At 44.8% G+C, this 24182-nt stretch overlaps 1 protein-coding gene across 13 annotated transcripts in view; it reads left to right on the top strand.

Annotated features, from left to right (window-relative positions):
* Positions 1 to 24182, top strand: part of fibcd1 (fibrinogen C domain containing 1) — a 214716-nt gene that overhangs the window by 131491 nt on the left and 59043 nt on the right. For 12 of the 13 annotated variants that reach the window (XM_037117100.1, XM_037117104.1, XM_037117103.1 and 9 more), the window contains 3 exons: positions 3185 to 3664; positions 14058 to 14217; positions 22063 to 22199. In XM_037117100.1, coding sequence (XP_036972995.1) covers positions 3185 to 3664; positions 14058 to 14217; positions 22063 to 22199 — 777 coding nt within the window. Of the gene's footprint in view, positions 1 to 2874; positions 3069 to 3184; positions 3665 to 14057; positions 14218 to 22062; positions 22200 to 24182 lie in introns of those variants that run through there. The other variant, XM_037117110.1, reaches the window with a different exon arrangement.

The following is a 24182-nucleotide window of genomic DNA, read 5'->3' as shown; positions in this document are numbered from 1 at the left end:
GTGTCTTTCTCAGTGTGTACAGTAGATGTCTTGTGAGTATGTGTGTGTGTGTGTGTCGCTGTCAGCACAACCGGGGCCGTCGTACATCTCCTCCACGTTAAGTTAACAATCAGTATGCTAGCAATGAACATTTAGCACAGCGACCGTGTTGGCTCCCCCCCTTGATGTCTTTGCCCCCGCTGGCAGTAGAGCTCGGTGAAACTGTTCCGAGGTTACATTGCAGCCATTTTGCGGCGTGAGGGCCATTATGCACATTATGTGCGGCGCGTATCGCCGCGACATGCACATCCTCGCGCTCGCAGCCGAGAGTCACAGTCACTCTCGGCTGCACCTGCTCTCAAAAACACATGGAGAGAAAAAAAAAAAAGAAAAAAACTAAAAATAATGAAAACACTGACAGATTTCACAGCAGAGTCAGGGTGTACATGTTGAGTTAGAGCAAGGAGACAAAAAAAAAAAAATTGTTATGTGCAGCAATACTCCCCCACCCGGAGCTCTTTTTTCTGTGATGATGTATTTGGGTGAAAAAAAAAAAAAAAAAAACCAGGAAGGAGCAGGAGCGCTCTGTCAAAGCAATGCTCCGCTTTTTCTTCATGTGCAGCACGTGCATGAGCTGCGCCTGTCTGTTGCAAGTGTACGGCAGAAAGGGCTGCGTGCAAATTATGCGTATGTGTGCACGCATGTGCATACGCGGTCGAATAAAAAGTGACATTAGTGTACGTTGTGTTGTCCATGTGCCGTACATGTTTGTGTGTGGCTAAACATATAGTGAATGCGAGCGTGAGCATGCATGTGGAGATAGCCTCTAACCCATTTAGACAAACTGGGCCTGGAGGTAGTTTGCCGCCTCACATGCCAGCGTCTCGAGTAAACTTAAAGTTGTCTCATGCAGGAAAAAGAAATAATGCATGAACTGAATCAATGTTCTCAGTAGGGCCGACGAAAAGGCTTTTTTTAATCACCTCACAGCGAGAGTCGACAGTGCCACGTAATAACATGTTATTATAACCCTCATAAATAAATGGTGCATTTATACTTAGTTAGACTGGAGTTATAACACTGTTATAACCGTCTCACTGTGTTGCAGAGATTTCTACGGAAGTTAGCATGCTAACCAACTAGCCCAGGCCCATCCTGTTATCTAATACCACTCCGCACCTCAAGAGGCAACAGCCCGATAGCTGGATAACCCCCGCAGTCAAAGCTGGGAGATGCAGAAGTTCACCTCTTCCTTAGAAACAACTAGAATAGAGAAACCAATGGAATAGGAAGAGTACATTGGTCCACCAAGGCCTAACATGCCTGTTTTTTTAAAGACATGGATGGAAATGTTGAAAACATCCTATCTCACAGCGTTAAAGACAGAACGTTTCCTGGATCCATCCCTTTATCCAGATTCCTCACCGAAAGTTAACAGGGTCCGTTCTGGGGCCGAGAAACATCCTCCACCAACCAAACGATGAACCAGGCAACCGAAGAGAACAAATGGACGCAGATGAACTAAAATCTCCTCGACTAAAATAAAGCGATAATAAGGAGTCTTCTCCTCATAAAAGTAGTCATTTTCCAATCACCTGCTCAGAAATGGTTTTTGTCCCCCTCCAGAGCAGGAACGATGCGCTCTTGTGCTTTTGGTCAGTAATCAACAAATCGATTCAGCATCTTAGTCATCATTTTTCTTTTTGGTTTGTTTACATCACCCCTAAAATGCTTTAAAATCTTGAAGTGAAGCCACGTAGGCATCCAGCAGGGACTCACCAGACTCAGCAAAAATCTGTTCACTGGCTCCAGGCCCCATATGTGTCTGTCCATGTGGGTTGTAAATGAAGCCGTGGGGGGGGACACAAATGGGGCCCATGTGAGAAATCCATCCTCAGATGAACTGCTTTTGTGTGCGTTTACTTCGGGCCTATGATTGGACCGATGAGGGCTACAAAATGAGCCTGTACCAGAAATCTTCCTCGGATAGCAAATAGGATCCTTTCGTATCAACAAACACAAAGTGGGCTGCAGGTTGCGTGCACTCTTGTTTTCCACGGATATCACATTCCGGCCCCCCCCGGATGGTCGAGTTGTCGGGGTAGTTACAACTTTTTTTTTTCTCTATGTCCTCTACCTGCAGACTCTGGGTAAACACAGAGTACTTCCTGGACAACACAATTGATTTTCTTCACATTAAAGGAATCATAAACCTCCCTCGTAAAGCCGGCCATTAGCTGTCTATTAGTGTGCTTCACTGTGCTCGCACAGCTCATTTACATATTAATGAGCTTCCACTCACTCACAGGTCCACGTACATAGAAACACACCGCTCACGCACACCTGCCCACATATTCTCGCCGAGATAACGTCCTCCACTATCGAGATATAAAAAATCAGTAAGAGATCAGCTGCTGATTCATTTGGAGGAAGATATGGGGGAGCGAGGCATTGTTAATCATGCATAGGTGGCCCATATTGCTGTCTCTTACCCATCGCTAGTTCTCTTGACCTGAGTGGAAAAATGGAGTCGGGATCATAAAGGGGCCATCATACAGGCCTTTTATAGTCTAGTTAATGGCGACTGTGTTACTGGTAGAGGTCTGCCCTTTTTTTTCCACTAAGAGGATTTGGCTCTCTGTCCATTCATTTACATTTCTATTGAGTTTTGTTTTACTTTCTCTTCCTGGCGACCATTGTTTCAGCTTTTTTTTCTTCCCTTGCTGCCTCAGAAATGGAAAGACAGAACATCAGTGCCTTGACCGAGTGTTTTTTTTTTTTTTCCCCAGAAGTGTCTCTGGCTGGCATCCTCCCTCTGCGCCATCACTGCTCTGATGAGATACCGGGGTGTTTGGACAGGGATTGTCTGGTTTCTTTTTCTTAGTTTTTTTTTTTTTTTTTCTTTTTATTTCTACAGAACTGTGATCTTCAAGAGAACTGGCAGTTGAGGGAATCTGCATTATGTTGCTCCATAAATCATTAAAAACTACATTCTGACAGATGGGAATATGGCTACATCGCTGAGTACCGAGCAGCTGGCATTCAAAATATCCCCAGTGATGGATGAAAGTCATTTCTTTTTGAATAAGGCAGGTGTTCTGCAGATTGTTTTTTGTTCGACGAACTGTGATTCCTGACATCTACTTTGTCTCTTCCTTCTTTCCTTCTTTCCTCCCTCCCTTCCCTCCTTTCTTCCTTCTCACAGAGGATGAGCTGCAGCTACCTGCTTTGCACTATCCTGCTCTTCGTCGCCGTATTGCTCGCTGTCACCGTAACCGGCACCATCCTTTTTATGAATCACTACCAGGCCCCGCCCATGTCCGATGGCCTCCCCCACATCTCCACCAATCAGGATGAAGCCAATGCCCTGGTCACCGTCGAGAGAGGCGACGGCTCTCGCATCAACATCTTCATCGACCCCAACTGTCCCGACTACAACAGTAATTTTTTGCGGCTGGAGGGCGTGCAGACGTCACTGCTGCACTCGCTAACCGGCCACGACTCTGACCTGAAGTCAGTGAAGAGCCAGGACCGGGCTCTTCTCGTCAGTCTGGCTGAGGAGGTGGCCAAGCTGTCGGCCCACGCCGGACAGCTGAAAATGGACTTTGAGTCCCTGCGCAGGGGGCAGGGCAGCCTGGGGCAAGACCTCAACACGCTGCAGACGGAGCAGGGGCGCCTCATACAGGTGAGACACAGCCAACAGACACACACACACACAGTATGACACAGTAGACACACACTGGTAGTGTAAGGTCATAGACAATACACCTCCCAGGTCAGAGTGTACACACAGTATAACACAACGAAGATGTCGATAATGAATTTCCAGCTCTATCTTTCCTTGTGGCTTGTTTGATGTCTTCAGCTGTTGCTACGACTGCCATGAAATATTTTATTTTACATGTAGCAGCATGAAATTGCATCATATAATCATTAGCCAGAATTTTTTTTTCTTTTTTTTTGCACAGACCTCTGGGAGCTGTGTATACGGTAGACATTTTCTGCGGGCCCCCACTGAAATCAACGTCTATTTATTTTGATGTATCCTCAGTTCCCCTGCTCCCTCCAGGCCGACGCTCCTGAATGCAACCTCCTAATAAGGAATAGATTCAATTCGCCAGTATGGTGACATAAATCTTAGTTATACAGCAGTTAAGAACCAAAATGTTTGAACACTCTTCCATTTCCTGATACACAGTATGTGTTAGCAAGTTGGTCAGTTGTAATGAAAAACGAGCAAAATGTGTTTTGTTGGTTTTTCTTTCTTTGGTTTCATGCGACTGAACGGATGATCTGAATCCAGTATGCAGGCTTCACTCCTGAAGTCATGACTTTAAGTACTGCACAGAGGTGCTTGAGGACTGGATTGTGAAACACCTATCAATACGTATCGATTGTGAAACCACCTTAAGACGTGTGACAGCTCATTGATTGACTGGAGGCTTTTTTCTTCCACCGGTTGGTCTTATTTAGCCCCCTTCCTTTCTCCTGACTGTAAAATCAAAACACCATCATTCACTGAGCCAATGCCAACTAGAGCATGCTAATTTCTCTTTTGGACTGTGCGAGCCCAACGACGGCTAGATTAAAGTGAAAATATGGTTCATGTTCCACTGTGTGTAACTCCCTCAGTGTAGTGTTTTCTAGATTGGGTCATAGGGGAAGAAATGCCTATCATGTTTGAAAGAAACGGAGCAACTTGCACGTCAGTTCGATAAGATAACATAATGTTTCCACAGATGTGTGAGACAGACTCGGCTGTGGGTGGAAACATAATTAGACCCCCTTTAGTTTCGCACTGTCCACATCGATTTATTGACAATGCATTTCCTAAATGTGCGTGGAAAATCATCACACTACATGCTCTTCTAATTTTGGCCCATCAGACTCGGGCTCTCCATTCCGCAGTAAATAGATTTCATAGCTGCCAGCCATACGGCTCGAACTACTGCCAGTCCTCTCTTTCAAGCCAGACCTCTTTAGCTCAGGGTTCAACATTGTTTAGCGATCACTCAAAAACTCGCTGGATGTGCAGCTGCCTCCGCGGGTAGACCGTGGATGCTAAATGGTAGCTCGGAAGCAGAAGCAGAAACTAGGACCTTTTTAAATGCTGTCAGTGTGGTGTAATAGGTGGCATGATCTGATATTGTGGTGTTGGTGTTGTTCCTGGAACATCCTGATTAATGTTGCTCCAGGACCAGCGTTGCAACTCATGTTTGCAACGCTTTGCAACTCAGGGGGAGAAAAAGACCAATAAATGACGCACATGGAAGAAGTTATCCATTGTTGCACTGTCGTGGAAATATATGTTTTAACCCAAACCATGTTTCTCTCAAGCTAACCAAGTTTTTTTTTTTGCCTAAACCCAACCAAATGTTGCCTAAATACAATCAAGTAATCGTGTTGCATATATTCAACCAAGTGTTGCTGTCGGCATCGGAAGGTCGCTGTTTCAATTCCCCTGGTCTGCACCTTGCCTGGCAGCCACCACCATCGGTGTATGTATGAATTACTGTAATTTCCTGAGGCATCTAAATCTAAGTATGTCGTTGTTGCCTAAACCTAACCAAGTATTTCTGTCATCTAAACCAATCCCAGAGTCAGTCGCTTAACCCATGAAGCCGTGACAGCGCGCTCAAAGTCCATACGACTTGCTGGTATTAAAATGAGAAATGCTGGTCCTGGAACGACACCATCACATCTGTGTGATCGGTCAGTCGCGGTGATAGACCTGGAACAACATAAAGTATGTTGTAGGAACACTGACACAGCGCTATCAGATGGACCCACATAGGGCAGTGGGCACTGAGGGAAGTGGAGGTGGTGCTGGCAGCCCAGAGACTCCTGGTGATTGATTTCGTCTTCGGAGGCGAGGCATGTGGCGTGCACATCCGCTGTTCCAGCCTGACGCCATGGTGTGACTGTGTGATCTATGGGCCACCTGTGGCCAGGACTTCTGATTTATATGATGACACAGAGCTGACTATGTCAGTGTTAGTAATGGCTCAGTGTGCACCGCAGCCCCCCCGAAGAACGGTTTCGCCCTGCCGTAGAGAGAGGAACCTTTCAAAAATTGCCCCTGAGGAGATAAGCGGGAGAATCTGATTGCGGTGGGTTTAGGACCAACGTGTTTGATTTTTCACAAGCTGACATATTCATTTTTCACAGTCACCGCGTGCCGCCTCAAAAAGAAAAAAAAGTAGACCAAAGCACACACATTTGCATTCAAATGAATCAGACGGATGGGGAAAAGTGAAAAGTCTGAATAGAACAACGCGTTTTACCGATGGTTAGGTTTCAGAGTGATGGACAAGGTGCAGCCTTGCTGTCAGTGTTCGCTCTGAATCAAAACTCTCGTATGATGACTTTTTTTTCTTTCTTTCTTTTTTTTTTTGCCGAGTCGAATTTCATCTTGCCGTGGGCTACTCTGTCTGTTTCACACGATAGACAAACAATTTCAAACAGTGCTAATAAATGCTGATTAAATTAGCAACTCTAAACAGGAAAATGTGATATTTTTAAATCCGTTATGACAAATAATTTGTCTTCACACTGATGAGGCCTTGCACTATTTCAAACTGGTTATTATTTGCAGGATGTGTCTCACTACGTCTGTCCTCTAAGTTAACCCTAAATATTAGAGGCACAAGTATCAAACTTTTGTGGCCTCTGCTTTTCTTCGTCTACTCAGGTTCATTTTTAGATACAACCTCAAGGGGACTGAGGACTCAACCTGAGCCTTAGTTTAACTAATTGTGCGTGTAAAGGACCAAAAGCTACAAAATGTTTTTGAGTCGTTCTACTAGATGGCCTCAGTTGGCAGCAGCAACACGGACCACAAAGGCTGCTATGTAAATCCTTCGGGGGCAACTGTGCCTGTCAAAACACATCCACTGAAATGCTCGTTTCCACCACTTACACGCTGAGATTGTTATTTGAAGTTTCTGGAAACATTCTTGAAAGGATAAACCTTTTTGTTAATGTGTAAAATGTCTTTTTTCCCCCCCCCTTTTTTTTTAAAACCAGAAACAGTCGCTTCAGTACTCTCGGAAAAAACACACTTCATTTAAACTCGTCAGAAACGAGATGAAACTCACCAAAAACCATCTTGCTTGCGTCTTGTTCCAACAATCACCAACTGTGTTAGATCTGAAACTTTTCTGGCTGTACACGCAGTTTTCCCCCCCGCTGCTTCTCCGATGTCCGCCCTCCCTCTCACTCCTGATACTTCCATTATTGCTGTCTCCGTTGCTGCTTTGATTTTTGTCACGAGCCAGATTTAATATGGTCAGTACAGCAATTCACACCTACGCAGACAAAAGGGACGCATCAAACCGCCTTTAGATAACTTGTCAAACAAGAACACAGACGCTGTTAGTCTGTCGCCACCTTACAGAGCTATAAATCCCTGACATTTGCATTTGCCTCACTGACATAGTTGCGTGCAAAAGTCTGTTTCAAATGAAGTGTACTGTTTTCTTTTGCTATTTGTTGACAGCAGCATAACAGTGTGCCAAGTTCACAGTTTATGTAAAGTCAACACAAGATCCAACATCACAGTTTGGTGCAGTCTCCTCGGAGGTTTCTGTCCTTTCGTGGTAACGAGTGCAGACCTTTGACAACCGTATGAATTACATTAAAAGTTGCTCTGAGGCAACCATTTATAAAGCTCCCTATCTGGGCTGTGCATGCAGGTTTTATGACCTGTACACATGCTACCCCTTGAGCTTTAAGAAAAAGAAAAAAAAAAATGGAAGGGCTCAATTCCCCACAGCACAAGTCCAAAAACTAGTTCACATATTCAGCTGACTTGACATGAAGTTTTTTCCACGAGGAGGAGCGTGACTTGCTGATTTCCTTGAACCACAGGTCACAGTTAAAAATGAATTATGTGTCTGTGGAATATTAATGCTTTGGATGGTGTGACACGCGTAACCTCTGCGAGGGATCTACGGCCGAAGCCTCGGCTCGCGTGGAGTAGAAAACCGTATTGTCTCAAGATGTTCACTCCGGTCGACAAAGAGCCCTCCGACGACTCGAAAACAAGCAGGATTAGCAAGAGCGCCTGTCGGAGCATTTCAGCTGGGGAAATGATACAAATAGCTTCACAACTTCAATGAGGGTGGGTGATGATAAAAGTCATGTAAAATACGGGGACTCAATTTAATTAATAGCTTCAAAGATCCAGCTCACAAATTCAAAGGAATGAAGAAACATCAGTGTGATGGAGGGTCGAAGCCACTGAAGCGATGCAGAACAACGCTTTACATTTGCATTGCTCTGCATTGCGTGTGGAGTACAAAGGCAGTTAAAAATAGCCCCAAAAAACATGTTATCGTCTAGTTACAGAAATATAAAATAACAACAAGCCATTTTCTCACAACGCCAACTTTTGAGACGACTGCAAAGTACATGAAAGAAATGGATGTGTTTTTTATTTAAAAGCGCTCCTTGGAACTTCTGTGTTGAGCTGAAGGTTGGTAGTTTCGTGCTTTGTGGACTATTTTTAAACTGATGTTAGCTACCGTTGCTATCTGTTAGCGAGGTGGGGAGAGGGGCTGAGAATGTGCTTAAATGGAATTGCATTTCTGTGTTTCTGTAGCGCTTTTCAAGTCTACTGACTGCATTCATACACTGATGGCAGAGGCTGTCATGCAAGATACCAGCTGCTCATCAGGAGCAGGTTGGGGCTCAGTATCTTGCTCAAGGTGCAGCTAGGGGCAGCTGGGATTCGAACCAGAGACCTTCTGATTACTAGACGACCCGCTCTGTCTCCTGAGAGACAGCACGCCCCCAAAAGTCACACCCTTTGGGCTGTCGTAGGGAAAATCTGACGCATCCCGAATCCAGCAGCATGAAACGACTTAAACAACTCGTCCGCAGGAAACACTTCTCATTTTTCAGATAAGAAAGAAAAATAGATATTACACCAGTAAAATGTGTAATATCAAGTGGTACAAGCACACACGTAAACTGTGAAGTAGTTGTGAGACAAACATTAAATATATAAATAATAAGGGACCGTCACTCAAGAGAGACATATGGCCACTGACTTCATTGATAATGCTTTAATTGCACAGCTGGACTCCCTCCGCCCACACGCTCAACCACCCGCGGACTGAATCAAAAGCCTGGTCAGAGATCAGAGACTCTCCGTATGATACGAATCTGATTTTCTAAGAAAAAAACACTCTCCGTGTGTGTGTGTGTGTGTGAAGGATCTGTCATTCATCCGGGGTAATCTTTTATTCATTGTTTCTTTGCTTCAGAGGCCTCTTATACGTCGAGCATCTCTGACTGTTTAATCAGAGGGGATACAGTAAGTGAGGCACTACAAGATTCCAGTCAAGTATGTATTGATCGAGAAGGGTTCACTCTCTCTGGGTTTAAAATCCTGGATTTTTTTCTTGGGGAGGAAAAAAACAAAAAGGCAAAAATCCGCTCGACATCGGAGGAACGACACGCAGGGAAAACAATTAGCCACCCAGTTTCTCCTCTGGAGGTCCGGTCGGATGACGATGATGATGATGATGATGATGATGATGTGAGTTTGTATCACAGCTGCCGAAAGGTGGAAATAATTGTGGAGCTCTCCTGAAACGCAGGATTTGAGGATCTGAGCAGAGAGGTGGCTGGGAGCTAAACGGCTGGCGAAGTGCAACACAATAACAGGGTTGAGGTTAACAGTCGGCGTGACCGAACCCCCCGTGGACTTCTGGGAGCAACTTGATGAATTTATTTCCTCTAACCTGGCAACTGGCAGGTTTTTATTCCTGAGATCTGCCATAGTGTCGGACGGAGGGCCTCAAGAAAGGATTGTCCTCACCACCGATTAATCTGTCGGTCATTGTTTTCAGTTAACTGATTAATCGTTTGGTCTGTGAAATGTCGTCCACGTGAGGGTGATGTTTATTTGTTTTGTCAGTCCGTGATACAACACAGAGCACCTTCTCACACCATATCAAGAGAATGTCGCATGATAAGGACGGAAACAATAAATCTATTGTGACCATTAGATATATTTTCTGTTGATGGATTAATTGATTAATCAGCTAATTGTTGCAGCTCTGGTAGGATCCCTCTGAGCCAGACCTCTACAAAAATCACAACGCAGAGCTAAACGTTAAGATGCAAGATGAGCGTGTTTTGGAGTAAATGCAAATGGGGAAATTAAAAGTAGGTAGTGTGAATTAGAATAGAATAAATCAATACTGAGCGTAATAAACAGATGGAATTGCAGTACAGTTAAAAGTGTTTCCAATCAGATACGACAGGATCACTTATAAGCAGGGCAGTTCAAAGCCCTCATTTCTGAAGTCCTCGAACGGTGCAAAAGTGCCTGAGGGTTTAAATCACTTTCAAACTTGCGAGGGCTTCACCAGTCGGGAGTAAAGCGAGCCCGAAGTCTGGACGTCTCCTCTCACTTCTCCCATTTGCTCCTCCAGGCTCCAGTTGACTGGACAGCCGCTGTCTGCGAGGTGAAGATGTCGTATTAAGCAGATGGTGACTGAATGACTTTTTTTCTTTTTTTTTTTTTAACTTGCCAGTTCCAGCCTGGCGAGTCCTCTTTGCTCTGTGACTTTACGCCCACAGAGGAGCGTCTCTCTACCTCGAAGGCCAACAGAGGCACAAACCTTCGTTTTAAATGAAATAATTCAATCATACTGAATGCAGGTTAAAGTTCAGACACACGTCAGAGCATTAGACCATATTTTTGATTCAGTCTGAGCCCTTTCTTCTCATTTTGGTGGATGTGGCTGACCCAGTGGTGGATTCAGGATGATTGAGGGGCAGGCAAAAAAATGGATACCCAATGTATGCAGGGTGGCACCGGTCCACTATTTGTCCACTGGAGAGGCAACATAGAGGGCATCGCATTTTATCTACCATTGGGGCATCCGAGAGGTCACTTCCTCGGCATCTAACGAAAAATGCGTTGCACATTTTTGCTTACTTATAGACCAAAAGACATTTACGGACTGCATTTTGTTCCTCGCGGTTGAACCTTGCGAGTCAGCGCGGCCGCAATATTGGTGGACTACGTCTTTAAACCCATCAGTTACTTTCCTTTCAGTTACATGCACGTTTAATACAGCAGTCAGAAAATCTTTCGTTGGTTTGTTGTCCCTCCTTTCAGCGGAAGGAACAATCCGCCCTTGCTTGTGTTTAAAGCTTGTCTCGCTAAAACACGGCTCCTTGTGTTAAGGCTGCCTAATGAGAGCTAATTACACCATGATCCTAATTGATGTGTCAGTCAAGGCTTGGAATTACGACTCCTCTGCTTTTGTCTCTCGCTCCTGAACAAACACGCGCACACAGTGACAAATATACGGTGTGTGCTTTGATGAAATTACAACACTGACAAGACAAATTTGCACACGAGACAGAGCACAGTCGGACAGAAATGTACAGTTTAAAGTCTTCCCTGCGAAAAAACACCCAAACCTCCGCCTCACCCGTCCACACGTGCACACAAAAACTGTCTTTTTGCACAACAACACACTCACAAAGCAGGAAAAGCTCCATTCAGCCTATCTGCTCGGCGCAGTGGGTCATTTCTGGAGCATACGCTTGTCTTTGTACTTGCATGTGGGCACGTACATGAACGTGTTGTTTCTGCCTTAGTGTGTGTGGGTTAAAGCCCCAGTGCCCGTGTAATGTGATTGCATTGCAGCTCCCTGTGCCTCAGAGGTGTGTTGCATAGTTATTGAGGCCGGGGAGAGGCCACTGGGGGTTCTACCTAATGCAGTTTTAACACCTGAATATAGCTGCACAGACGTACCTTTGATAGAAGACTCTGAACCCCTTCTATACGTCTCGGAGCGCTGCAGGTCATGTGTGTGTTTTCCGAGTGTGTGTAGGGATAGAAAAGGCGGAGGGAGATGAAAGAAAAGGAATAAGAGGGAGCATGGATACTTCTCATCCCTGCAGCAAGTGTAGCACATGTATACATACGGGGGCTCAACACCTGGCTGTGCATAGGCTTCAGCTAACTAGGCCGGTGTGTGAAAACGACCTTTCTGTGCAACGTACAGCTCACGAAAGAGGCTGCAGGTAAGGAAGTGACCACAGCGGATCAGAGAGGTTACCCTGCTCTCTGCTAGCACGCACATTCATCACCAGCCTTCCCACAGGGCTCCTGGTGTTTCACAGCAACCGGCCAGGGTGCATTATGGGATAGGGCACCATGTGGTCTGTTTTTAAAGGTCCCCTAAAGGTCTATACCGTACCAGCGGTTACACACCGTACGTTTCAGCCCATTAACTGCAAACTGAGATACATTAGTACAGTTTCCGAAAGAATACCAAACATGTTACCCTCCTCTGCTTTTAGCCCTCGGTTTTAGTTTTATGCCCTCACCCCCCGCCCTCTAACTTATACTTTCAAAGTCACATTGTCGTCACATGGTCGTACAGTGGAGACGACTGTGTTAACTGTCCTTGCAGGTGTGTTCAAGGATGCTCTCACATTCTGAGTTGGCTGCTGAAGAGCGCTGCACCCACAAGCCACTAGCATGGAATTACAATCCTGACGATGGGGACGTTGTAAAACTGAGATTTCAGATTTGACAAATTCACATGTTACCTGGGCTTCTGACACCAGGTGGAGGAGCATGGATGGCTAATGTTAGCCTAAAAATCACTTCAGTGGCCAGACAGCCTTGTGATGACTTGATTTGGAGGTGTGAAGTTGTGAACGTACGGCGAGCGCACATCCCTTTTCTGTTTCCGTCAGATACCTTACAAATGACATCGTGATAATGCCAGGAAACGAGAGAAATCACCACAGATGAAGACAGCATATTGAAAATGCCTGCTCGCGTCTGTTTATAGAAGCCGGCGCTGCTCGAAGTTGCCCGCCATCAGGTTCACCTCGGCCCGGCAGATGTTTCTCATAAAGGAAATAAAATAATGTTTATGCTGTTTTTATTTTGTGGGTGATAAAAATACTCTCGTATCCCTTATTATCATTCAGAACTTTTCTCTTCTTTGTGGAGGAAGTCAATCAATTCCAGAGACGTGTAACTCCAGCACCATTTTGCATAATAACAATAAAACACAGCAGGTGTTTGCGTTTGGCCCGTTGCCCACCATTAACTTTCAATTTTGGCCCTCAAAGGGAGACGGATACGACGGATACGCTCAAGAGCTGATGACGTATGAGGCTCTTAAAGGGCGACTCCGCTCTAAGGGGGCAAATGTTTACGAGGGGTAAAGGGTAAAAAAAAAAAAAAAAAAAAAAAAGTTCTCCAACGTGTCTAATGTTGGATCATCCTCGCGCTCTCTGAAGGGGAGAATTAGTCCCCCTCTTGCAGATGCATTGCTTTGCAAATATGATGCAACTCTGACAGAAAATCAAAGGCAGGAAGAAAAAAAAAAATGTTTTGGATTACTTATCTTAAAGTCGTAATCCTTAAGGGTTTGTGTTCTGGTGGATTTGAACACCTGTGCTTGCTGATGATAACGCTAAGAACTTTTTAACATACCTCCCAGAGTGGTGTTTGAAATGATATGATATGGTTATTTATCACCGGGGGGAAACAAATGCACTTTGATATACAGCTGACGGAGATAAGGAATTCATATATTTGCCTTGTTGTTTGGGCTATGATGAAAATGTCTTTCGTGTCTCCTGGAAAAGGTCATTCTGCTCCTTCACGTTGCATCCTGACATGACTCATGCACAAAAAAAAAAAAAAAAAAAAATGACGAGCAATATATGCCAATGTTTGCTTCTGCCTGGCAAACTCAGTCCGGTACATGCATGCGTTGCTTCCTGTGAATTCAAGACAATGCAAACTACTAAACAGACACAGTAAACATATTAAATATTCATACTCAAATGAACACCAGCCATAAATAGTGTCAATTCAGATCAAGTTTTACATATCTGAAATAAATGGAGAGCACTGCATGTCCGTGAGGTCATATAAACCCTCCGACTGACTTCAGGAAACGGTCAGAATTGATGTAAAGTATGAAAAGCTTGAACACAAAATTACTTTTATGTTTTGTATGATGATATTAATGTGCATTCTCTCTTCTCCCGCTGTGTGTGTGTGTGTGTGTGTGTTGCAGCTGCTGTCTGACAGCCAGATCAACATGGTGAAGGTGGTGAACTCGGTGAGCGACGCTCTCAACGCCATGCAGAAGGAGAACGTGGGCCTGAAAGCTCGAGTGAAGGCCGACCTGCAGCGGGCGCCGGTCCGAGGGGCCCGTCTCAAGGGCTGCTCCAACGGTGAGAGCACCGAGGCGCGGCTCGGCCTGTCCGGCACAAGTTGTATTTTTTTTTCTTGTGTAGATTTGTCCGTGTGATATTCAGTTAGTCCTTCTTTCTCTGTATATATAATTCATACATCGCTGGCTACCTATATGTTTGACCTTCCGCCTGCTGTATTCTGCCCGGTGTCGTGATCCCACAGTCTGTAAGCCCGACTCCATTAGTCTGTAAAATTATATCCCAGTGTGGTCTGCCTGTCATCCATCTTACCACATATTCATTCAACCCGACCTCTTCCTGGAGATATCAGTATGTTTCCCTGGGCTACATCTCATCCACATTATCCAGTGGCCTTGGTAGAGATGTGGATTCTTTCTTTTTCTTTTTTTTTTTTTTTTACTGTACATGAGAAATGACTTGCAGGTCCACCGGGCCGTGTTGCTGAGAGGCAGAGAAAGGCCCGAGGCATCATCCCCGTTGGAAGGCTTTTTAACCAGCCGCAGTATACCCTATGGCATTCCCCTGTTGGACATGCCTTGCATAGGTAGCCAAGGAGCACAGGGCGAAGGCCGCTCACGTACACACAGTGCAATTACAGAGCAAGGCGGAGTGCTCGAGTTCTTGTGTGAGCGGCAACAACTTGAGCGTGTGGTTGCTGGTTCATAAATCTGGAAGCACGAGGGCACGGCTGTGTAGCACAGATTGAAGCAAGAGCAGAGGAGGGCGTTCAAACTTTTGGTTGTACTTTTTCCCGAAGGAACTGGGCTTTGAATATGCGTGACTTTACCCTTTTAATATAGACGTGTGTAATGCTTTGATTCTATTTTTAACATCGTACAATAGTTATAATTTTCCTCGTAAGCGGTGAGACATAATTGTGTCTAGAGTCTACCTAAAGTCAAACAAAGACCTGTTAGATGAGACTGACCAAACCTTTACATCAATAATTCAGAATCAGCACCGGGATGTTTGCCTAGAGCTCGTCTGGAGGTGGGAGACAGTTTTCTTGGCTGGACGAGACAGTTGGAGGTTGCTGTCACGGGCGACGGTGGGAATTGGCCGAGAGTGGACACACTGCCTCATACTACAACCAGAAACACATATTATTATTTTTTTTTTTTAATATAAGCTGTAGAATTCCTCTTCTCCTCTCCTTCTAGCTACATAAACTGTTGAAACGTCCTCTTAATTATCCCAAAAAGCTAAAATCTAACGCATGGCCGGTCTCTCCGGTTTGGAGAGGCATGTTTTGTCGCTCTCCGTGGTGCTGAACTTTGGCACCAGTGGGTCGTCGTCTGCTTCACAGTTTAATGCCTGATGGAAAAAAAAAACCCACTTTCCAGAATTTTTCTTGCCTTAACCGGATTATCTGAAGCAATCAGTAAACAGCGACTTGAAATGCACTCAAGTTGTGGGTGGGCGATGAATTATAAATCAGCTGATGGAGACATTGTCTCCCCGCCGCCACCTAAGATCTTTGCAGAGTTGTTATCTCACAGTAGGTATTAAAGCTCCATAGTGGAATAATTTTCTTCGAGCTTTATTTTAATTTCCTGTCTCCTGGCTCTGTATTAATGGTAGCAGAGACAGAAACAATATTGTTCCCCATTGTTAAGGAAGTCATTAGTTAATTTATGAGCTGGGTAGCCCCCCCGCCCCCCCGTATGTACACTATATGTAGAAAACAATATGATGCAATGACACATCACTGCTCTGAAAAACACTCAAATGAGGATGAATATTTAAAGGTGATATTTATTTATTAGAAGGCTGCTGTTGTTTTTTAAGATGATACATGTGTTCGGGTGTTTATGTTGATTAGCCACAGTCACTGTGAAAGTGTCCATGATAAGAGATAATTATGTATGAGTTTAATTTTATTTTTTTATTTTGCTGTTAAACACGGTGAAGTCAGCATCCGGCACAAGGTTGTTATGGCGATTACGTCAACCCCGCTATGGCTGCTGCGCTCGTCTCTGCTGTACTCGTTCTCATTATTTCTCACCGAGCCTCCTGGGAACAGGTGTCCAGTTCAGTCAGCTGTCTGTCAGGGATTACAGCTCATTGTTGAGATTTTTTTTTATTTTTTTCTTTTCACAACCTAGATGAGCAAGAGAAAGGATGTGTCTACTGGAACTAATCAAAAGTCAGCGTGCTCTTAAAGTTTTAGAGAAAATACAGAAAAATGCAGATTAATTATTGAGGGAATAATCCTTTTTTGGGGGGGTATAGGGAGTTGCCTGTAAATGCAGACCTTTTCATTAGCCGTCGTACAAAGCAGATCCAGTGACAGCACATTGGACTGCATGGGTATATACAAGGCTCCTGCTGAAGGCTCGAATTTATCGATGTGAGAATACAGGAAAATAAAAATATCTTGTTTATTTTCTGTATCTTTGAATGCAATGCAGTGCAACCCAGTCGCCAGAGTGACATTTTGGCAAAGTAAGTTTTCTGCAAAACCGCAGATAAGTTAAAAATGTCAGTTTCTTTATGCTGCAACTTCATTTTTTTCTTTATATTAAATGTGAAACTTTTCTCTCATCACACTGTTGTGCTTATGCTCTGGTTAGGCACAAGAAAACACTTGGTTAGGTTTAGGAAAACATCCTGTTTTGGCTTAAGATGTCTGCTTTAGTCGCCACAAACTAGGCAGAAGATGACCTGAGGTCTCATCAAAAAATACCCAGTGGTTTCTGACAAAATCCTGAAATATAGATTCACTGGCTTTTACAGCCTTGTCGCTTCTAACCAAGGCCTTTTCCTTTAATGACAGTTTTTTTAAGATGTTCATAAAACGGCATCAGTTCGACCCACTCCGGTCCTCACAGCTCAAACTACCTGACCGGATGTCATTCCACTGTCTAAGGGAGGAGGATGTAACACCCAAATGTTTAAATAGCTGCTGATAATCTCCCCCTTTGTGGCTGAGTTTGAAGTTTGGAGCGACGAGTTAATTAATTACAATAAATCAAAAATAACTGATTTGCTATTGGGCTGAAAATGATACTCAGGTCACCACTTGAAATACAATTCAGACCCTCAGACGACCTCAGAGTCTGTAAACCTGTACAATATTCAGATTAACCGACAGAGTTCAGCACCATGGACAGAGTTTAATAATAATAATAATTATATAATATGATTATAAATGTGAAATAAATACAGTAACATTAAAAAACAGACCTGCACGTTAAGGATTAGCTCAATATTATATAGTCTGCTTAATCCTTGTTGAAGTGCAGTTCTGTGCAGGTTTCTACTCCTTCTGCTCTGAAGAGCTACAGTCAGGATGAGCTACAACAAAGTAGCCGGCGGCAAAGTGAGTGGTTTTTTTTTTGCGTTGCACAGCCTTGACATTTCATCAAAGGCATCTGCACTGAACCAGAGTACAGCTACGAAGACGACAAAACAACATGAGCGCTCATCACTGAAGATGTCTTCTGTAAATGCCCATGTATATTCATTATGTAATATATCCTTGTTTTTTGTCGCGATGGGATTCTTGTGTGGGCTCGCGGTGCTTTTGGCGATCTGTTAAGAAATGATACGATTAGCATTTTGGTTGTTTGGATATCTGATATATGTTCTGATGTGTGAGGATATCAGACAATATGATTCCTGCAATTATATATCACCAACACACGACAGAGGTCAGTGTGCCAGCGACTGACTACTGGATCAGATATAGTTGGTCACACGACGGCCACATACATCTCATCTCAGGTGTTGATGAAGGTTCTCTGTCATCCGGGTCATGGTGGCTCTGAGCGCTGTATCATAGGCAACTGGGCTTGTTTCACTCATGGATTTGCCTTCAACTGGAAGTATTGAGGAGTATGACAGAAAATCCAGAAAGCTGGCTGAGTACAGGAACCACCTTCAGCTTGAGATGCAACACAAAGAGCTTACACCTCGGTTCCAGAGTGAAAGGAGATGTGACCACAAGGATCAAAACCAGCGGGGTCAGCCCTTCTAGGACATTTCAAAATGAGTTCTTGTGTTCCTACATTTCCCTTCAATTTAAGGGTTAGGGATTAAGGAAAGAGTTAGGCTAGACCTAACAATAACCCTTAGGAAATGTGGGAACATAGACAAGCTCCCAAACCAGCTATTTACCATTCACACCTGAGCTCACCTAGCTGCAATAACCCACATGAAGGCCAGTTGGGTTAACGACTCACAAGTGTCCCTAACGACTCTGTAAGGACACTCCCACACAGGGTTTAATCGCCTGCTACTCCCGTCCAGTTAGTTAGATCTGAAGAAGCCCTTTGTGTGAGAGGTGAAACATCTTCAAGAAACTGAAACGGGTCCGGATGCCTACGATGCAGCACTGAAGAATCTCATGTCATGTTCATATTTGGGGTTGGAGAGGGGATGATGGTGTCGGTGCGTCTCTGCAGCTGTGTGCATATGTGTTTAAGTAATCGGGCACAGTCATGAATATCTCTGACTGCCAGGCTGTCCCACCGCGCCTGTGAATATTTGAAGAACTCATCTCTGTACCGTTTGCATTGGATTCCCATAAGGAAATATTAGATCCTCAAAGTCACATGAATCCACACCTGACAGCGCTGAAGCCTCCTCTCAGCTCTGACAGCAGCAGGGTTTCTGAATTGGAAAGGATTGACTGTAGAAGCAGCTCTTCTCAGCTCCTGGACATCCACACTGCGTTGCACTGTTGCAGCGAGAGTCCACTTCTGTTCTGGATGCAAGCGCAAGTATCGGCTTGGCATTTGGTGGATTCCTTTATCATCGTTATCGTTGCTGCCGCATCAATTATTCAGTTTTAGGAGTATTACAGAGGGAACAAGTCGATGCAGGACGACGTGTAGGGTTGGAAACAAACAGCAACGCTCCACCGTAGACCATCAGCGTTGGCTGGATGTGCGATGACGTGGTGAATTTAAACGAGAGCCGCCCCCCGCTGTGATGTCAGAGGGACTTACTCTGAAGAGGTTACGTGACTACAGATTTTACAGATGAGATTCGGAGGAGATGCTCTCCTCAGACGTCCCGAAAACACACAACTCACCAAACCACACATCGCTCAGAACTCACTGTTTCCTCCAAAGAATTTGTGTGTGGGGGGAAAAAAATGACAATAAACGACCCTGCCAGCAGGTGTTAGTGTACGATTCCTCTTTCCCATAAACACTAGAATTCTTTCGAGACATCCTGCTGCCACAAATTCTCACTATTGTGCCAGATTCTCAGCAAACAAATTGAATCCGGTTTGAGTTTCTTTTTCATGACTGTGCTGTGACACGAGACATTTAGGTCTTTTAATAAACTAGAAGCAGTCGCATATTTGGCTTTGGTCTTTTTAAAAAGAGTATATAATTAGTGTAGAACAATACAGAACATCACTTGCATTATTCTTTAAATATTTTAGATTTGTAAAGAGTGTGTTAACAGGAAGATTAAGCAATACAATTATGCTCTGTCGTTGGGCGCCTTATCTATAGGCGATGCAGAGGATTAGTCATACAACTCATCGACTTAAACTCAGGACTGGAAGTCACTGTATTTGCTGGACTCCTTCGTGGCAGCTGTCTTTGCCTCTTTCTCTGCTTCGGGTGTGTTCCACCACTGCCTAGAGCGGCTTAAAGTTAAAACAAAAGTTTTGTCTCTGTTATTCAAAACAGGGTTTATCGACAGTTGGTCAGTCCAAACAGGCAAACATGAGCAGGAGCTGTTTAAGCCCGGCATCGACTTGCAATCTGCCTGGTACTGTTCTGGATTAGGAGAAACAGATGTGATGGTAAGGTTCATATAGACCAAACCTCATGTGACGATCGCGACTGGACTTCAGCCAAATGTGAGTTCAGTCTGTGAGATGTGGAAAGAAAAACAAAAGCGCGACACGTAACCAAGCCTGAGTGAAGGAGTACAAGACGTACCAGCAGCTAGCTCTCCCTGCGAGAAGCGATTTAAAACATAATGATGCCCGTCCACGCCGCCGCCTCCGTCTTCTTTGGCATGCGGCATGTTTGTCTGCCAGCCCTCATTGTAAACCTCATTTGCATGTTGTGATCTGATGTCGGGGAGAACTGAGCAGCGCTTATTTAACACCAGTTGTAAATACAGAAACGTGGATCCAGATGCGGTCTTTCAGGTAACAATGCAGAACAGACAGTTTGGAAGGGAACTGTGGACGAGTGGCGACTATTGTGTATGTTTGAGAGCTTATTAGGAGATTGGGAAACAGGCGCACGGGCGAGAGTGGTAATCAGGTTCCAGCTGAAGACAGGAAACCCCGATGATGGTCTGAGGCTCTGAAATAACAATAAGAATTAGCGACTGGCACGAAAATGATGAAAGATACATCAGTGGAACAGCGAACTGTGACATTCTGTGGCTATTAGAATGTAATTCTTTTGTCCATCTCCTTGGAATAGCACCGTCGTTCAGCTCCGGAGTGGAAATTTATGGATTGAAGCAAATCAGCACATAAAGGACTAAAAAAAAATGTGTTAAACTGCGAGCAAACAAAGTCGTAAAAGCGAGCTGAGCCAGAGTGGACCTGGAGTATTAGTGTGATCATGGCGGGAGGTCCTTTTTGGAAGAACAATCTCTCCGCTGTAAGGGATCATTAAACTGCAAAACTTTGAAAGCCCTTGTTAAAAAGGACCGGATTCTTAAATAATGACGACGGTCTCTCTCTCTCTTTTTTTTTTTGTATGTCCCATGGAACCTCGACAGCCTTCGGTTTCCCGTAATGAAAAGAAGAACTGGGAAATTCTACCATTTAATGTGTGATGATGATGAAAGTCGGAGCTTAGCAGCCGAGCCTTACGCCGAGGAAACTGGCAAAAAAAAAAAAAAGAAAGCTGTGCGGGGATCAAACGGAGGACCCTAAGAAATAAAAAAAAAAAAATCTTGAATCTTGGCCTTTTCAAGAACTCTCCTGGCTGTTTTAAATTCAGGAGTTTGACCCGGTGGAGGCCGGCATGCATAATCTATGACATTGTCCTCATCAGAAAGCTCCTCTCCTGCTTCCTGGGGGAGTAGATTTAGTATCCCTTGTGTAAGACGGGTTTTTCACAGCCAGAGACAAGGGTGCTACTGTTCCGCTCGGCTGTAGCTTACAAGCCGCCTCTCTCTTCTAACTTTTTCGCCCCCCGAGTTTTCTCCCTGTCTGTCTGTCTGCATGTCATTTATACACTCTCTCGGCTCTCTCTTATTCTGTGTTTTACCACTAAAATGCAGTGTATTCGTCTCATCACTGAGCCGCACTTCTTCCCCCCTCCCTCTGTCATCCATACGTCTTGGTTTTCTCTATTTTCCTACGGCTCGTGTTATCTCAAACCTCCGTCTCCGAGCTGTAAATCTGCCTCCTCTCTGCGGCATCACGTCTGCGCTCCACCCTCGTGCCTTTCCGTCTTCATTTTCGACCTACTTGCATTCCCCCCCCAAGTTTCTTCTCCTTCTTCTTCTTCTTCTTCTTTCTATTTTTTATCTCCGCCACACTTAGACTCTGTCGTCCCGCTGTGTCATCCATCACCCGCCCATCCATCTCATCATCCATCTCTCTTTTTTTTTTTTGTGCCTTCCAACTCGCAAACACAGCCGTCATCTACCTCCTCGTTTAGAGCCAACCCTTTCCGATGGGGGGGGGGGGAGCTGAGAGAACTGAGTAAGCTAACACTCTGAGATTCTGTTCTGTCAGGATGACTTCACACATGTAGAGCTGTGCCTCAGTGTTTACTGTACCGACACGCCTCCAGTGTGTTATCTCCTGTTTTTACTCATCTTCCTTTCATCACCGATGCCCCTCCAAACACCCCCGCTCCCCTTTGCAAACCGTGGTGGATCCTAATTTATCTCATGTCTTCCCTACTTTCCACCTCTCCCCAGGCTCGCGTCCCCGTGACTGCGGTGACCTGTACGCCAGCGGTCAGCGAGAGGATGGCATCTACTCCGTGTTCCCCGTCCACCACCCTGCAGGCTTCCAGGTCTACTGCGACATGACCACAGACGGCGGCGGCTGGACGGTGAGTCGGAGGAAGGACGCACACACGCACTTTTCACACGGGTCTTTTTTTTGTTTTCAACAAACCTCTGAAGCTGCACGCGCTCGTCGACATCACTACATTCCTCACCAGGGTTATAATCAAGATGAAAAGAGGGAAATTGAAGGGAAGCAAAGGCCCTTTTCAGCACTTCTAAATAACCCAGGAATAAAGAGTGATTCACTGAACACCAGCTCCATTCAAATCATCCAGTCATCCAGTACACGAGGTTCAACACTGTGTTTTTTTTCTCTGGGACACCTGCTGTGATTACAGTTGTACCGCCTCGGGAACCTCGTGTATCAATCTGAAAAAGGTCTCATCAAAGTTTCATCAGAGAGGAGCGGGGAGATCTTAAAAGCACTTAAGTTTCATGTGGACCCGTTTGAAGACAGTCCATTATTTTTAATGTTGTGGAGGGTTTTTTTTCATTCAGAGAGGCGGAATATTAATTAGTCACATCCAAGCGGGAGCGTCAACAGGTAGGAGCGACGGGAGGAAAGATGAATAAAAGGCGAGCGGGAGTAAAACAAAAAAGCACCGAGAGGCACGAGAACACTGAAATGCGATCCAATGAATCACGGTGACATTTTTTTTTGTTCAGCAGGCTAGGTAAATGGCGCCATAATCACAAGGGTGGGGATTCAAAACCAAGTGTAAGCTGTTATCGTGACAGCCGATCGTAAATCTAATATATGTGCTGATGCGGAGACGTCTGTTCTGATACAAAGATGGGATGACTTACGGCGCCGTGCGGGCGAGGCTCACCCGGCTCGTAAAAAAAAAAAAGGGAAGAAGAAGAAACAGCTTTCATTTGTTATGCGAGGAAGTTGTCATGCTTCAAACAATCACAAAAGAAAAGGGAACATTTTTCCTTTTACAGTTGTTAATGTCTGACCTGTTTATTCAATTTAGTGAGTGTCGCGTTCTCGTCTTTGTGTAATGATATTTCGGATGATGGCTTCTTAAAAAAGGCAATGCAGAAACAGATACGTAAAGTATCTCTAAGTGTGTGTGTGTGTGTGTGTGTTTCTCCTTGATCAAACATCTGTCAGTCGTCTGGCCCCTGCTGAAGTAAACACCGTAGTTTAAGTGAGACTGTATACTGGAAGCGCTTTGTCTTCTGGGAATGAGAGACAGCGAGGTGAACAAACATTGACACTGAGCCGTTTGAAGTTATATTTGGAAGTGTGGTTTGGATGTGTTTTTACCGTGAGCACACTCACACTCTCACACACACACACACACACTCACAAGATAACGCTGCATCTTATTGGTAAGAGCCATTTATTTCCTTTTGTTCTGCAGCAGTCCTCGGGGAGAGCAGAGCGGTTCTTAATAGAGAACAGAGGCCTTGTGACGCTCACCGTTTGAGATTTCAGCTGCTTGAATCCATCGCAGCTCACTTTTATTGCAGGTTTTGAAGCATTTGGATTCATGTTTAGGAAAAAAAAAAAAATTGGCTTCGGGGAATGATTTGAGTCTATACTATGAGCTCTTATGGAACTCATTTCTGCTTTGTTTCATGCGAAAATGAGGTAAGATGCATGAAAAGCATGGAGTTGGAGCTGAAGTTTGGGGCTGAATTGAAAGAAGAAGTCTGATGCAGACCTGCAGGAGTGAAAGAGAGAGAGAGAGGGAGTAACGTGGACGTGCATGACAGAGGCAGCGTGTTCACAGGATGTAAGAACTTTCTTTGATCAGCGAGTCTAATGTCACTCAGCGGCGTGAACGTGCTGCACTGCAGACTGCTGGAGTCTCAGCTAACAGTGACAAACAGACACAGATCAGCATCATATACGTTCCTGTGAAACGCCTGCGTCCTCCCCAGAATCACAAGGAAGAAAAGCTCCAAGTGTGTCAGTTCACACGTGGCGTAACGCGCCCCCGGTGGGGATGAGACAAAATGTGGATGCGACAACCCATCGTATCGCTTCCCTGCCAGTTAGACTTAGCAGAGTCACT

This window comes from Acanthopagrus latus, chromosome 12, assembly GCF_904848185.1.
Source record: "Acanthopagrus latus isolate v.2019 chromosome 12, fAcaLat1.1, whole genome shotgun sequence".
In the NCBI taxonomy this organism is placed as follows: domain Eukaryota; kingdom Metazoa; phylum Chordata; class Actinopteri; order Spariformes; family Sparidae; genus Acanthopagrus; species Acanthopagrus latus.
This window is presented reverse-complemented; position numbering and strand designations above follow the sequence as displayed.